At 43.3% G+C, this 17031-nt stretch overlaps 1 protein-coding gene across 1 annotated transcript in view; it reads left to right on the top strand.

Annotated features, from left to right (window-relative positions):
* The first annotated feature begins 3863 nt into the window (after positions 1–3863).
* Positions 3864–17031, top strand: part of LOC139173218 (tRNA (32-2'-O)-methyltransferase regulator THADA-like) — a 61726-nt gene continuing 48558 nt past the window's right edge. The window contains exons 1-7 of the mRNA XM_070762834.1: positions 3864–4079; positions 8104–8281; positions 10396–10482; positions 11853–11880; positions 13604–13752; positions 14094–14216; positions 16003–16150. Of these exons, the coding sequence (XP_070618935.1) occupies positions 3952–4079; positions 8104–8281; positions 10396–10482; positions 11853–11880; positions 13604–13752; positions 14094–14216; positions 16003–16150 (841 nt within the window). The 5' untranslated portion in view covers positions 3864–3951. The remainder of the gene's footprint in view (positions 4080–8103; positions 8282–10395; positions 10483–11852; positions 11881–13603; positions 13753–14093; positions 14217–16002; positions 16151–17031) is intronic.

Here is a 17031-nt window from a genome sequence, read left to right as displayed (position 1 = left end):
GGGGGGGATTGGAGCAGCATTTCTCCAAGTTCAGTCTGATCAATTCTCTCTCCCCCCACAACTTTCAATCACCATGACAGCCAGCGAGACCCTATTCAACAAATCTTCATGTGCGTTTCCACCTATCTCATCAACCGGCTTGGTGCATTTAGCCTCTTAAGTCCTTCCGGCTGATTGCTTTCTTTGATTTTCCCTCTACCGCTTTTCACTTTGGGGGAAAATAGACCGGTAATGCTTCTTTTATCAAAGAATTATGGGATTTGAGACTCAGATTTCAGCAAGAGGCATTTTGATAAGGACCCGTAATCAAATCTAAATCAACCAGGGGCTGCTTTTGTCTCCAGGTTACTGGAGGTGGTGGGATGGAGCGGACTGGGTTGTATTGATGTGGTGTTTATGGAGATAAAGATCTCCCTTAGCCATTCTATTTTTATTTTTTTTAAAGGAGAAAAAAAACAAGAAAAGAAAATTAAAAAAATCCCCAAGGAGAATGGAAAAGAGGGGAGAATGTATAGACATGGGCCAGACAATTGCGAGATAGGGAGGGAAAGAATTGGAAAAAAAAAAGGCTTTATCGGTTTGGTAAGAGTTTTTAAAACCATTATGGGGATTAACCACAGAGAGAGAAAAGCCGGGGAGTTAATCTGCTTTAGCTATTCATTTGTGAAAAGTGAATTTATAGGTTCGATTCCCACTTCCCTCCCAAGCGGTACAATAGTAATAATAATGGTAATCCAACACAAATATCCAGGCTGCCTGCAAAGGGGAGACCTCCAATCTTTGGGGTACCAGGGACCAATTTTTATTTATTTTATTTATTTATTTTGTCCAATACAAATTGAAAGTTAAGGAGAATAAAAACGTGTAGTAGTAAATATCAGGGAAGGGATAGAAGAAGAGATATGAGAATAGAATACATCAATGAAGAGTAGAGGAAGGATATATGGATGGGAGAAAAGATATACTGTATAAAATATAGGAGAGACAATTGGACAGGGGACGGAAGGCACACTAGTGCACTTATGCCCGCCCCTTACTGACCTCTAAGGAATCTGGAGAAGTTAACCGTGGAAAGTCTAAGGGAAAAATGTTGGGGGTTGACACCGTGGAGTCTGGTAATGAGTTCCACGCTTCAACAACTCGATTGCTAAAGTCATATTTTTTACAGTCAAGTTTGGAGCAGTTGATATTAAGTTTGAACCTGTTGCGTGCTCTTGTGTTATTGCAGTTGAAGCTGAAGTAGTTGTTGACAGGCAGGATGTTGCAGCATATGATCTTGTGGGCAATACTTAGATCATGTTTAAGGCGCCGTAGTTCTAAGCTTTCTAGACCCAGGATTGTAAGTCTATTTTCGTAGGGTATTCTGTTTCGAGTGGTGGAGTGAAGGGCTCTTCTGGTGAAGTATCGTTGGACCTTTTCTAGGGTGTTGATGTCTGGGGATAGAGGTTTTTCTGGGATTGGAGGGTTGGGGATGTGGGGGGGGGGCTTCAAAATTTTTAGCGAGGGCTTCTTTTCTCAGTTGCTGGGTGAGTGTTAGAAAAATTCCCCAGACCAAGAGAATAAAAGCAAAAGTCTTTATTAACAACAAAATATAGACAAATATAGAAAACAAATTTAAACCAAGTTAATGGCCTTTTTTAAGGCTTTCTCCACATGAATTAGAATTGATTAGAATAGAATAGAATAGAATAGAACAGAATAGAATTTTTATTGGCCAAGTGTGATTCGACACACAAGGAATTTGTCTTGGTGCAGATGCTCTCAGCGTACATAAAAGAAAAAGATACATTTGTCAAGAATCATGCGGTACAACACTTAATGATTGTCATAGGGGTCAAATAAGCAATGAAGAAACAATCAATATTAATAAAAATCTTAGGATACAAGCAACAAGTCATACAGTCCTAAGTGGGAGGAAAAGGATGATAGGAATGATGGGGAAAAACTAGTAGAAATAGAAGTGCAGATTTAGTAAAAAGTCTGACAGTATGGAGGGAATTATTTGTTTAGCAGAGTGATGGCGTTCGTGGAAAAACTGTTCTTGTGTCTAGTTGTCTTCAGTTTTTTTAATAGTAAGGACTATAAAAGTTCACTTTTTGAATAGTAAGAACTATACATCACTGGAAAGGGGGGGTGTATCCGGATTTTAGAGATGCTTAGGTGGGGCATGGCCAGAAAATAAATTGGGAACCACTGCTCTAGAAAGAGTGCAGAGATTTGATTACGGGCTACAAGAATGGTGGAAGGTCTTAAGCATAAATCGTATCAGGAAAGACTTCATGAACTCAATCTGTATAGTCTGGAGGACAGAAGGAAAAGGGGGGACATGATCGAAACATTTAAATATATTAAAGGGTTAAATAAGGTCCAGGAGGGAAGTGTTTTTCATAGCAAAGTGAACACAAGAACAAGGGGACACAATCTGAAGTTAGTTGGGGGAAAGATCAAAGGCAACATGAGAAAATATTATTTTACTGAAAGAGTAGTAGATCCTTGGAACAAACTTCCAGCAGACGTGGTTGGTAAATCCACAGTAACTGAATTTAAACATGCCTGGGATAAACATATATCCATCCTAAGATAAAATACAGAAAATAGTGTAAGGGCAGAGTAGATGGACCATGAGGTCTTTTTCTGCCATCAGTCTTCTATGTTTCTATGTTTCTATGTAAGAATAACAAAGATGATTACGAGGCTTGAAGGTAAAACATACAAACAATGGTTGCAGAAACTGGGCATGGCTAGTTTAGAGCAGTGTTTTTCAACCAGTGTGCCGTGGCACACTAGTGTGCCGCAAGACATGGTCAGGTGTGCCGCGAAGCTCAGCAAGAGAGAGAAAGAGGGAGAGCGAAAGATAGCAAGAGAGAGAGAGAAAGAAAGCAAGAGAGAGAGAGAGGAGAAAGAAAGCAAGAGAGAGAGAGAGAAAGAAAGAAAGAGAGAGAGAGAAAGAGAGAGAGAGAGAGAGAGAGGGAGGGAATGAGGGAGAGAGAAAGAGAGCAAAAAGAGAGGAAGGAAGGAAGAGAGAAAGAAAGAGGGATGGAGAGAGAGAGGAAGGAAGGAAGAGAGAGAAAGAGGGAGAGAAATAGAATGAAAGGGAGGAAGAGAGGGAGAGAGATATTTTTTTTTTGTCCAAACTTTTCTTAGCCCCCCCATTCCCTGCCCCGCTCAATGTGCCCCATGATTTTGTATATGTAAAAAATGTGCCGCAGCTCAAAAAAGGTTGAAAATCACTGATTTAGAGGTAGGCAAAGTTGGCTCTTTTATGACATGTGGACCAACTCCCAGAATTCCTGAGCTAGCATGATGGGCTCAGGAATTCTGGGAATTGAAGTCCACAAGTCATAGTCTTGCCCACCCTGGGTCTAGTTGAATGAAAAGGACCAGGGGAGAACATGATAAGAGTCTTCCAATATTTTAGGGGTTGCCGCAAAGAAGAGGGAGTCAAACTCCAAAGCACCTGAAGATAGGACAAAAAGCAATGGGTGGAAACGAAACAAGGGGAGGAGCAACTGAGAACTAAGGTGAAATTTCCTGACAATTAGAACAATTAACCAGTGGAATGACTTGCCACCAGAAGTTGTGAATGCTCCAACACTGGAATTTTTTTTAAAAAAGATGTTGGATAACCATTTGTCTGAAGCGGTGTAGGCTTTCCTGCCCAAGCAGAAGGTTGGACTAGATCTAGAAGACCTCCAAGATCCCTCCCAACTCTTGTTCTTTTCTGTTCCGTTCACACCATTCAGATGGAAGTTGTGATGAGCATTGTCACCACTAGCTGGAGCTGTCGTGCATAGAAACTCAGCTTTTTCCGGTGTGCATGTTTTGTCTTATCCTTCAAATCCCTGCAGCACTCGTTGGTAAAACCCATGTTGTGCTCCTGCAGAAAGTTAAACCTCTCCTCGGGGGTTCTTGGGGTGATCCAAGAGCGAGTGGCTCTCTCTCTTGCAAAGGATGAAGGTCGCAATGCAAGAGCTCGAACAATGCACAGCCTTTTACCAAAGCCTGCAAGGGACAGATGAGCTACAGGAAACCAGCCGTCAAATTCTCCTTTTGCTACAGAGCCTCCAGCAGTTTGCAAAGTAAGTGGAGGAGTCAATGAATGAGGCTGGTATACAGTTATTTATTTATTTTATTTATTTATTTTGTCCAATAAACAATGAGGGTTTTAGTGGGTATACACATAGTAAAATACATGATGAAGGTTATAGAGGAGATACTCATAGTAAAGTATATCTAAGAAAGAATAGAAGAGAAGATATAGGAATAGAACATATCAATGAAAGAATAGAAGAAGAGATATAGGAATAGAAGAAAGGAATAGGAGATATAGGAGAGCAATAGGACAGGGGACGGAAGGCACTCTAGTGCACTTGTACTCGCCCCTTACTGACCTCTTAGGAATCTGGATAGGTCAATCGTAGATTATTTTATTTTATTTATTTAATTTGTCCAATACACAATGAGAGTTTTCGTGGATATACTGTATATCTATATACACATAATAAAATACATGATGAAGGTTATAGAGGAGATACTCATAGTAAAGTATATCTAAGAAAGAATAGAAGAGAAGATATAGGAATAGAACATATCAATGAAAGAATAGAAGAAGAGATATAGGAATAGAAGAAAGGAATAGGAGATATAGGAGAGCAATAGGACAGGGGATGGAAGGCACTCTAGTGCACTTGTACTCGCCCCTTACTGACCTCTTAGGAATCTGGAGAGGTCAACCATAGATAATCTAAGGGTAAAGTGTTGGGGGTTTGGGGATGACACTATGGAGTCCGGTAATGAGTTCCATGCTTCGACAACTCGGTTACTGAAGTCATATTTTTTACAGTCAAGTTTGGAGCGGTAAATATTAAGTTTAAATCTGTTGTGTGCTCTTGTGTTGTTGTGGTTGAAGCTGAAGTAGTCGCCGACAGGCAGGACGTTGCAGCATATGATCTTGTGGGAAATACATAGATCATATTTAAGGCGTCTTAGTTCTAAGCTTTCTAGACCCAGGATTTAACGTCTAGTCTCGTAGGGTATTCTGTTTCGAGTGGAGGAGTGAAGGGCTCTTCTGGTGAAGTATCTTTGGCCATTTTCAAGGGTGTTAATGCCTGAGATGCGATATGGGTTCCAAACAGATGAGCTGTATTTGAGGATGGGTCTGGGAAAAGTTTTGTAAGCTCTGGTAAGCAGTGTGAGATTGCCAGAGCAGAAGCTACGTAGGATTAGGTTTACAACTCTTGAAGCCTTCTTGGCTATGTTGTTGCAGTGGGCTTTGGCACTTAAATCTTTTGTTATTAGTATACTGAGGTATACCAGTTGGGTGGATAATTTAAAGAAAAAATTAAGGGGGTTTAAAAAATATTTAGGGACTCCAGAAACCAACTCTTGGGGTTTCTTCATTGAACGTTCTCCTTATTCGCTTTCCATCAACCCGTGATTTGTAATGTCCAATCCTATTATTATTATTTATTAGATTGGTATGTCGCCCCTCTCCAAGAGGACGGCTCACAGCATGTAATATAAAACAGTAAATACAAAGACAAATCTAATTAATTAAAAACTACCTAAGCTAAAAACCTAATTTATTAAAAATCAATCAAACAAATTCTGTACATATTGTTTACTTTTGTTTAATTTTTTGATTTTTTTTTTAAAAATAATTTTTTGTATCTATATTTGTATTTTCTTTTTAAAAAGTGGAAAATTAATAAAGAAGATTTAAAAAAGAAAAGAAGAGGTTTTGCTCCTCATCCAAGAAGGTTCTCCCCAAGAAGTTCTCATAGAAGCAGTGGAAGTGATGTGCCGGTGCCTGGAGGCTGTTGAGGCCTGGATGGGTGTCAACAGACTCAAACTCAACCCTGATAAGACGGAGTGGCTGTGGGTTTTGCCTCGCAAGGACAATCCCACCTGTCCGTCCATTACCCTGGGGGGGAATTATTGACCCACTCGGAGAGGGTCCGCAACTTGGGCGTCCTCCTCGATCCACAGCTCACATTAGAGAACCATCTTTCAGCTGTGGCGAGGGGGGCGTTTGCCCAGGTTCGCCTGGTGCACCAATTGCGGCCCTATTTGGACCGGGACTCATTGCTCACAGTCACTCATGCCCTCATCACCTCGAGGTTCGACTACTGTAATGCTCTCTACATGGGGCTACCTTTGAAAAGTGTTTGGAAACTTCAGATCGTGCAGAATGCAGCTGCGAGAGCAGTCATGGGCTTCCCTAGGTATGCCCATGTTACACCAACACTCTGCAGTCTGCATTGGCTGCCGATCAATTTCCGGTCACAATTCAAAGTGTTGGTTATGACCTATAAAGCCCTTCATGGCATCGGACCAGAATATCTCAGGGACTGCCTTCTGCCGCACGAATCGCAGCGACCGATCAGGTCCCACAGAGTGGGCTTTCTCCGGGTCCCGTCAACTAAACAATGTCGGTTGGTGGGCCCCAGGGGAAGAGCCTTCTGTGTGGCGGCCCCGGTTCTCTGGAACCAGCTCCCCCCAGAGATTAGAACTGCCCCTACCCTCCTCGCCTTTCGCAGACTCCTTAAAACCCACCTTTGTCGTCAGGCATGGGGGAACTGAGATATCTCCCCCGGGCCTATAAAATTTATGTATGGTATGCTTGTGTGTATGTCTGTTTAATAATGGGGTTTTTTAATATTTTAAATTGTAAATTATTAGATTTGTTATAAACTGTGTTTATTGTGTTGTGAGCCGCCCCGAGTCTACAGAAAGAGGCGGCATACAAATCTAATAAATAATAATAATAATAATAATAATAATAATAATAATAATAATAATAATAAAGTTGGAGAAGCTTGTTGGATGCAGAGCAAAACATCTTCAGATAAAAAAAATGGAAAGTCCAGTTGTCTCTTGTAAAAAAAAGAAGCACTTTTGGGAGAAATTGGGGCCTGGCCAACTGAGGGTTTCCAAAGATAATTTGAGCAACGGATTGGGAAACTCGGCAAGTCTTCTTTTGAAGAAGAGCGGTAAGGTAGAAAAACGTGTTTTGGAGGGATTGTTAAAGCTGGACTTGATCCTTCGTTGTACTAGATCAGTGGTTCTCAACCTGGGGGTCGGGACCCCTTTGGGGTCGAACGACTGTTTCAGAGGGACAAATTTCCCATGGTGTTAGGAACTCAAGCTTCTATTCTGGCGCCTTGGAACATATTTTTACAATCCGACCAATCAGGCGTTGACAGTGAGGGTGTCCCTTTGACCTCCCTGCCAATCAGCTTAAAGTTCTGTTGGGGGAATTGGCGCTAAACCAGGAGTAGGCGAAGTTGGCTCTTCTATGACTTGTGGACTTCAACTCCCAGAACTCCTGAGCCAGTCATGCAGCTGCAGAATGCAGCTGCAAGAGCAATCATGGGCTTTCCCAAATATGCCCATGTTACACCAACACTCCGCAGTCTGCATTGGTTGCCGATCAGTTTCCGGTCACAATTCAAAGTGTTGGTTATGACCTATAAAGCCCTTCATGGCACCGGACCAGGTTATCTCAGGGACCGCCTTCTGCCGCACGAATCCCAGTGACCAGTTAGGTCCCACAGTGGGTCTTCTCCGGGTCCCGTCAACTAAACAATGTCGCTTGGTGGGACCCAGGGGAAGAGCCTTCTCTGTGGCGGCCCCAGCCCTCTGGAACCAACTCCCCCCAGAGATTAGAATTGCCCCCACCCTCCTTGCCTTTCGTAAGCTGCTTAGAACCCACTCTTTCCCCTAGGCCTCTACAATTTTATGCATGGTATATGTGTATGTATGTTTGGTTTTTATAATAATGGGTTTTTAACTGTTTTTAGTAGTGGATTATTATTATATGCTGTTTTATTACTGTTGTTAGCCACCCCGAGTCTGCGGAGAGGGGCGGCATATAAAGCCAACAAATAAATAAATAAATAAACAAACAAACAAATAAATAAAAATAAATAAATAAATAAATAAATTCTGGGAGTTGAAGTCCACGTCATAGAAGAGCCAACTTTGCCTACCCCTGTGCTAGACTTATGGTTGGGGGTCACCACAAAACGAGGAATTGTATTAAGGGCGTTAGAAAGGTTGAAAAACCACCGTACCAGATTCTAATTTGTCTGCCTCCCTTAGCGGCTCCGTGAAGCGATGCAAAGAGAAAAACTTGGAGGAGGCCTCTCAACTCTTTGCGAGACTGAGCAGAAGACTGTGGGAACTGGATCGGGAGAACGTGTCGCCATTAGTGCGTTGCATCTTCAAGTGTCAAATGGAGACGGCCACCAGCTCCAGCTTGTTCTGCCGACTTGAAAAGGTGCCCACATAGCAGTGATGACGAACCTTTTTTCCCTCAGGTGCCGAAAGAGTGTCAGCGTGCGCTATTGCACATGCCCGAGTGCCCACACTTATGATTCAAAGCCTGGGGAGGGCAAAAACAGCTTCCCCCACACCCAGAGGCCCTCTGGAGGCTGAAAACAGCCTGTTTCCCAACTTTTGGTGGGCCCAGTAGGCTCGTATTTTGCCCTCCCCATGCTCCAAAGCAGCGGTCCCCAAACTAAGGCCCGCGGGCCACATGCGGCCTGCTGAGGCCATTTATCTGACCTGTGGGTCTTTTCCAAGGCTGCCCTGGAAAAGCAGTGAGAACGTCCCCCTCAATCTCATCTCACCCGAGGTAAAGTAAGGCTTGCTGAAAGCCGAGCTGGGCACAACACACAACACACATACACACCTGCCTCCTCCCCCTCTTTGAGTTGCTAGCTCCCATTTTCTGAATGGGGATTGAATGGGAGTCCGGGGTCGGAGGGTGGAGGCTTGTCGGGCGAGTTCTCCGCGGGGAGAGAAGAGGGAGGGTGAAAGAGGGAAGAGAGAGAGAGAGGAGAGAAAGAAAGAAAAGGGAAAGAGAAGGGAAAAAGAGCGAGGGAAAGAGAAGTGGAGAGGAAGGAAGGAGGGAGGGGAGGGAGGGAAGGAAGGAGGAGAAAGAAAGGGAGGGAAGAAGAGGTAGCAAGAGAGAGAGTGAGAAAGAGACAGAGAGCAAGAGGCAGAAAGAAAGCAAGAGAGAGAGAGAAAGAGAGTGAGAGACAAAGAAATAAGGTATGTGCAGTGTGCATAGGCATCTGTTCACAGTTTTTTTTATAGTCCGGCCCTCCCAACAGTCTGAGGAACAGTGAACTGGCCCCCTGTGTAAAAGATTTGGGGATCCCTGCTCCAAAGGCTTCCCTGGAGCTGAGGGAGGATAAAAACGCTCTCCCCCATGCCCTGGAGGCTCTCTGGAAACCAAAAACGCCCTCCCAGAGCCTATATGTGAATCAAAAATCAGCTGGCTGGCACACAAATGTACATTGGAGCTGAGCAAGGGCAACGGCTCACGTGCCAGACGATATGACTCCGTGCACCTGTGCCATAGGTTTGCCATATACTCATCACGCCACATCACAAGAAATGGGAAATCTTTCCATTTTCACTGATAAAAGAGCAGAGGCACTTCTGAAGTGGTTAATAAGATTATAATAAGAGAGAGAGTGTGTGTTTGTGTGTATGTTTTGTTTTTTAATTTATTTTTATATACATACACAAACAACTGACAAACAAAACAAAGAAAAAAAACCATAAAATCTAAATTTGGGAAATTTACATTCCCTGCTCATTCAGAATTTCAATCGGAGAGTTATCCATTTTTACCTTATTTTTTGTTAACGTAATGCTTTGCATTTTTACACATTTGCCTATTTATCTTTGAACGTGATTTATTAATTTCTTGGATTATCTTTCTATGTCATTTCTTTTCTTTTATCCTTTCTTTCCTTGAGCCAATTATAAAAAATTTCGCATATTTTATAATATTCTGAGGTCTCCTTTCCCTTCTAGCTTCGTTGACAGCCTATCCATCTCTGCGCAATCCATCACCTTTTTAATTGCCATCCCTTCTTCGGGTATTCTATCGGATTTCCACTGTTGAACATATATTATCCTTGCAGCTGTCAGAATATGAATAATCAAATACTGTACTTTTTTTTTAATTTCTTATTAAAACTACCCAATAAACACACACTGTTCCAAAAAAATAAATGGAACACTTAAAAAGCTGAATATAACTCCAAGTAAATCAAACGTCTGTAAAATCAAACTGCCCACTTAGGACATTGATTGACAATCAATTGCACAGGCTGTTGTGCACATTCAACTTTGTACAGAACAAAGTATTCAATGAGAATATTTCATTCATTCAGATCTGTGTTATTTGAGTGTTCCCTTTATTTTTTTGAGCAGTATAATTCTGCTTTTTTCTCCACTTCTTCTTTTGTAATTTCTTTTAACCATTCTCCCACCTTGTATGTGTGTGGTTTGTGTGTGTGTGTGAGAGAGAGAGAGAGAGTGAGTGTGTATACTAAGGTTGTGGCTCTAAGATTTTTTTCCCCCTATTCCCCATAGATGGTTGGGAAGCTATATGAGCAGAACAAAACCTTGGTCTCCGAAGAGTTGAAGAGGCTGATGGATGGGCTGATTGAAGATGAAAAGGTAAAAATGGATGATGGATTTTGGGTCCGATGTATTGACCTTTCGATAGTTGTCAGTTTTCCTTTTTCTTTGGGTGACATAGTTGTACTTGCTTTCTCAACTTCTGTTTGTGGGATCCTTGGTGTTCTCTTTCTGACAGATGTTTCATAACCCAACCTGATAACATCATCAGTGCTGGAAGGGAGTTGGGTTGGAGGAGGAGGACGATGACAGTGGGGCCTTTGGTGCTCTGTGAGCTTGGTTGTTTTCTTGCAGAAGTTTCATTACCCAACTAGGTAATGTTGCCCTTCTCCGGGTCCCGTCGACTAAGCAATGCTGTCTGGCGGGACCCAGGGGAAGAGCCTTCTCTGTGGCAGCCACGGCCCTCTGGAATCAATTCCCCCCGGAGATCAGGACTGCCCCCGCCCTCCTTGCTTTTCGTAAGCTCCTGAAAACCCATCTATGTTGCCAGGCATGGGGAAATTAATATACCCCTCAGCTATTATGGTTTATGTATGGTTTATGTGGGTTGTATGATTGTTTTTTATTATACTGTTTTTAATATTGGATTTGTACTCTGTATATTGCATGTTGTGAGCTGCTCCAATAATAATAATAATAATAATAATAATAATAATAATAATAATAATAATAATAATAATAATGGATTCCGCCACTGGAACTTGTGCCGGAACTACCATTTCCCAGTGGCAAAGAACTGGTGGGATCATAAGCCTGAAAAAGTGGTCGAAAATGAGCAAGCAAAACTACTGTGGGACTTCCGAATTCTGACTGACTGAATTCTGAAGCATAACACACCAGACATTGTGATTGTGGAGAAAAAGAAAGTATGGATCATCGACATCGCAATCCCAGGAGACAGCAGGATTGAGGAGAAGCAGCTAGAGAAATTAGTGAAATACGAAGGTCTAAAAATCGAGCTGCAACGACTCTGGCATAAGCCTGTGAAAGTGGTCCCAGTGGTACTTGGCACGCTGGGCGCAGGACCAAAGGATCTCAGCGGACATTTGAAAATCATCGGAATTGACAAAATCTCCATCTGTCAATTGCAAAAGGCCGCTTGACTGGGATCGGCAAACATAACTCGCCGCTACATCACGCAGTCCTAGGTGCTTGGGAAGCGCCCGACTGGTGATGAAATACAAAATCCAGCATAGTGATCTCGTTTGCTGTGTTGTACTGACATAATAATAATAATAATAATAATAATAATAATAATAATAACAACAACAACAACAACAACAACAACAACAACAACAACAACAACATCAGTGCTCAGGGCTGGGGTTGTGAGCAGAAATCAACTTGTGGTGAGAAGTAATTTGGTATGGAATCCCCTGAAAATCTGATCCATTTTCTCCTTCTTTCAGCCAGCGTCTTCTGAAGTTCTCCAGGCAGGTCAGTCTTCAAACACTTCAATCTTTCCCAGTTTTACAAAATTTATATTTGGCATTCCCAAGCTGAATTAGAGTGGTATTTTTCTCCAAAGGAATGCAACAATAGATTGCAGCCATTCATTCATAAAGACTCTTGTTTTAATAAACCCTAAGGCAGGGGTCAGCAACTGGGGGCTCTGGAGCCACGTGCGATTCTTTCATCCCTCTGCTGCAGCTCCCTGTCACTCAAAATATGCATCCCAACAACTCCCAATGTTGTGATACCCGCAGGCATGTGGTTTATTGAGTTTTTCGAGCCCCGGTAGGCCAACCATGGATAAAAATACAAGTTTTAGAAGAAAACAAAACATTTAATTCAACTACATATGCTAGATCTGTGGCTGCTCAAGAAATAGGCACGGGAAGAGTTTTGTGACTCCTGGTGTTTTCTTTTCTGTGCAAAACTGATCCAAATGACACTGAGTGTTTAAGGTTACCAACTCCTAAGCTAGAGGTTGAGTAGTTTAAATTGTTGCTGGACTCAGTTGAGAGCTCTAAAGTTTCAGGACACCAGCAGAGAGTTGGAAAGGACTCAAATTTAAAGATGGCGCCGCCGAATAATCTTTGTTGCTGCAATTGTTCAGGGAATCAATGCAGTTGTCAATTTAGTGATGTACTTGTTAAGGGAATCTGGCCTCCCCATTGTCTTTGCTTGTCAGAAGGTCGCAAAAGGGGATTGTTCAATTCAACTACATGTTCTGTCGGGCTCTCTGGTAGAATCCTCCCAAAAATTCACAGGTACAAATTTCAGACACAAACATGTTTGAAAATTCAAAACAATGTTCTTTATAATGAAAATTCACTTAAACCAAGCCCTCTTTTGGTATAGCCAAGAGCACTCGTCTCCAAACAAACTGGTAATTTGTATAAGTCCCTTATCAGTTCTGAGATACTTAGCTTGCAGCTGTGAGGCAATTCACAGTCCTTCTTCTTTCACAAAGTGACACACACTTTGCTCTGGTTTAGTTTCAAAGCGGGGAAAAATCAGCACACAAAAAGTCAAAGTCAGTAAAGCAGTCGCGAAACACAATGATCAGATAATCCTGCACAATGGCCAAACCCACAGGCTGCTCTTTATAGCAGCCTCACTAATTACCCCAGCCCCACCCAACCACAGGTGGCCTCATTTTCTTTGATAATAATCTCTCAGTTGTTGTTGCCTATGCATCGCTCTCCGCATGCGTGGCTGTATCATTAACTCTTGTTCCGAATCCAAGGAGGAGAGAGATAATTGATCTCCTTCTGAGCTGTCTGCCACACTCTCCTCCTCCCTGTCACTCATGTCTTCTTGGTCAGAGGAGCCTTCATCAGCAGATTCCACGTGGGGCAAAACAGGCCTGCAGCATGTGGATGTCTCTCCCACATCTACAGTCCTTGGGGCAGGAGCAGGGCCAGAGCTAACCACAACAACTACATATGCTAGTTCTGTGGCCTCTCAGGAAATAGGCAAGGGAAGAGTTTTGTGACTCCCGGTGTTTTCTTTTGGGTGGGAAACGGGTCCACATGGCTCTTTAAGAGTGTCTAAAGTTGCCCATCCCTGCCCTAGGGCAATCTGATGGGCATCCTTCATGGGTCAAAGTCTCCCAGCTCCTTAGAAAGGTGTGTACTAATGCCAGCTGCTGCCCGAGAAGGTGTCAATTCTTCTGCAAAGTGGCAAATCCATTTTGTTCTTTATTCCTGAATAGTAAGCCTCTTTATCGAAGGAAGTTCATTAGCATGCCAGTACTGGAGAAAGAATTTGATGAAGCTCTTGAGAACCATCACTGCTACTTTTGATCTCCTCCGGCGAGATTCAGACTCCAATCAGGTGGAGTGGCATTACATCACAATAAAGGTAAAGAAGGCAGGATGTTATTACCTGGTTTCAGGGATTCTTATTTTGGGGAGCCAGTGGTTGCCGTTTGGCCCTACCTGAAGTTAAAGTCTGAAGGGCAAGGTAGACCCTAAACCAGTCATGGTGAACCTCTTTTGGTTTGCATGCCAAAAGGCTGTGTTCGCGTGCACAAGGGCCACACATGTCCACATCCCTCCCGCAATATTTTCGTCATACTGAAATGTCTCCAGTTCCTGATATCGTGTCTGAGTTTGGGTGGGCAGCTTCCGAACTCAACTCTGACAAACTTCGACACTCTCTATGTGTCCAATCTGCTTCTTGTCTTTTCTTTGCTTCTTCAGGTTTGCCTGCATCTCTTCAAAGGGATGTCGGAGAAAGTTCAGCCACTTGTCTGGGCCGAAACGGAACACAGAGAAACGCTGCAAAAGATCTTGACATCCCTGGTGCATACCATCATGGATCAGGTGAGGATATTATTATTTATCAGGTGAGGATATCTGTCGGGTGCGAAAGACCAGGTCTACACATTGTTATGGTTAGCTCTGGCCCAGCTCCTGCCCCAAGGACTGTGGATGTGGGGGAGACATCCACATGCTGCAGGCCTGTTTTGCCCCCGGTGGAATCTGCTAATGAAGGCTCCTCTGACCAAGAAGACATGAGTGACAGGGAGGAGGAGAGTGGGGCAGACAGCTCAGAAGGAGATCAATTATCTAGCTCCTCCTTGGATTCAGAACAAGAGTTAATGATACATCCACGCATGAGGAGAGCGATGCATAGGCAACATCGAGAGATTATTATCAAAGAAAATGAAGCCACCTGTGGTTGGGTGGGGCTGTGGTAATTAGAGAGGCTGCTATAAATAGCAGCCTGTGGGTTTGGCCATTGTGGAGGATTATCTGATCGTTGTGTTTCGTGCCTGCCTTGTTGACTTCGACCTTTGTGTGCTGATTTTTCCCTGCTTTGAAACTAAACCAGGGCAAAGTGTGTTTCACTTTGTGAAAGAAGAAGGACTGTGAATTGCCTCACAGCTGCAAGCTAAGTATCACAGAACTGATAAGGGACTTGTACAAATTACCAGTTTGTTTGGAGACCAGTGCTCTTTGCTATACCAAAAGAGGGCTTGGTTTAAGTGAATTTTCATTATAAAGAACATTGTTTTGAATTTTCAAACGTGTGTGTGTCTGCAATTTGTACCTGTGAATTTTTGGGAGGATTCTACCAGAGAGCCCGACAGAACACACATTAAGGACCAAATAAATGGATTGATTGCTAAATGGCTTAAGTGCAGGAATCTTCTCAATGAAGCTGTTAGCACTTGCTAGGAAATAGGTTGAACTTCGTGGCTACTTAGGGATTCTACGCTGATGTCTCTTTTAACTCCACCCCAGATTCTGCCATTCTTTCTCCTACAGCAGTGATGGCGAACTTATGGCAGGCGTGCCACAGGTGGCACTTGGAGCCATATCTAAGGGTATGTGAGGTGTTGTCCTATGTCAGTTCCAGCGCTGGGCCAGCTCCTGCAGCGGGGAATTTTGATATTGATTTATGGGAATCCTCGGTTTATCGGAGACCTATTTTGTTGCCAGCAGAATCGTATAGTGAAGTTGGCTCACAGTCGGGGACAGACAGTGGGGGAGAGGAAACAGATAGAGAGATGGGTGCCGCCAGCCCACCAGTTAGTGCCCCAATTAGTGAGTCATCAGAATCGGAGGAGGGCCCACTTGTGGATGCCCGTGTGCGCAGGTTTGTGGCATGAAGGGAACAGTTGCGCAGGCATCTCAGAAGATAAGTGAGCACACCTGTTCAAGGGGTAATTATGTTAATGAGTTTGTGATAAATATGGGCGTTGGGAAGTGTAGGCTGTGGGTATTTATCTGTTTGTGAAAGAAAGACTTCTGAAGGATGATTGCTGCAGTGTATTCAAAGACTTTTAGTGAATTTTGGGATATTTCATGGTCAAAGAACTCTTGAGGACTTTTGGCGTGTGTGGCTGAGTGGATTTACAGCTGTCTTATCTACTCCTTTGTTTTGGCACTCTTCCGCATCAAAGGAATTTCGGGTGAGAGTAATTTGACTCCTCTCGGAGCTTGCGTTTCAAGACTGATATAAAACTTCCTTTATTCCTTTTGACTGTGTGTATGTGTTTGAAACTTATTCTGAACTCACTGGGGGCTAATTGCCAATAGCCCGGCATAACACTGACCAGCTGATTTTCAGCCTTTTCAATAACCTCTTGGGTATTGGTTATAGACCGCCTGCAAAGACAACCGTCTCCTGGCTGGGACTACGGTGAGCATGATGGTAAACATAGCCCCAGACGTTGAAGCGGGAGCCAAAGCAATTGGGGCTTTTTACCGCCTCATGGATTCGAATGCCCAAAGAACAGAGGAACACAAAGGTATGCTCAGGTTCTTGTTCCTTTCCTTTCAGTTCTGTTTCTTGCCCGTTTATTTATTTGAGGGGGAATTGTTTGATTCAGTGGTGGGATTCCAAATCATTTCCTACCGGTTCTATGAGAGAACGCTTTGCGCATGGGGTGATACTCAAAGACCGTCCTTGGTGTCAGCCCTGTTGAGCTGAGTTATTGTTTAGCTCAGCTGAGGCGAGGCAATCTGCTCTGCTGAGGTAAATCAGTTGAGGTAAAAAATGAGGGAATATAGAACAGGGAACGGCGGGCTGCTCTGCTGAGGTAAATCAGCTGAGATAAAAAAATGAGTGAGTATAGAACAAGGAACGGTGGGCTGCTCTGCTGAGGTAAATCAGCTGAGGTAAAAAATGAGGGAATATAGAACAGGGAACAGTGGGGGCTAGGTACCTTGGTCAGCCTGAGGGGGTATTTGCTGGTTCGCCGAACTAGTCAAAATTTTCACTACCAGTTTGCCTGAACCAGTCCAAACCGGCTGAATTCCATCTCTGGTTTGATTGCAAATATTGCACAGCTTATGCCCCTTTAAGAAGTATCTTTGAGAAAAATCACAGATGTCCTTCTCATTTGCTTCTCCTTCTCTTCCTTTTCACCACTTTCTCATCTCCTTCTCTTCCTCCTCCTCCTCATCTCATTTTTTCTCTTGTTCCTTCTCACCTCCTTCTCGTCTTCTTCTCTTCCTCTTCTTCTTCCTCCTCACCTTCCCATCTCCTTATCCTTCTCTTCCTCCTCCTCCTTCTCATTTTTCTCCTTCTCTTCTTCTTCCTCATCTCCTTCTCATCTTCTTCTCTTCCTCTTCTTCTTCTTCCTCCTCATCTTCCCATCTTCTTGTCCTTCTCTTCCTCCTCCTACTT

This window comes from Erythrolamprus reginae, chromosome 10 (genome assembly GCF_031021105.1).
Source record: "Erythrolamprus reginae isolate rEryReg1 chromosome 10, rEryReg1.hap1, whole genome shotgun sequence".
NCBI lineage: Eukaryota > Metazoa > Chordata > Lepidosauria > Squamata > Dipsadidae > Erythrolamprus > Erythrolamprus reginae.
Note: the sequence above shows the minus strand (reverse complement) of the source record. Positions and strands in the feature narration are given on the sequence as shown.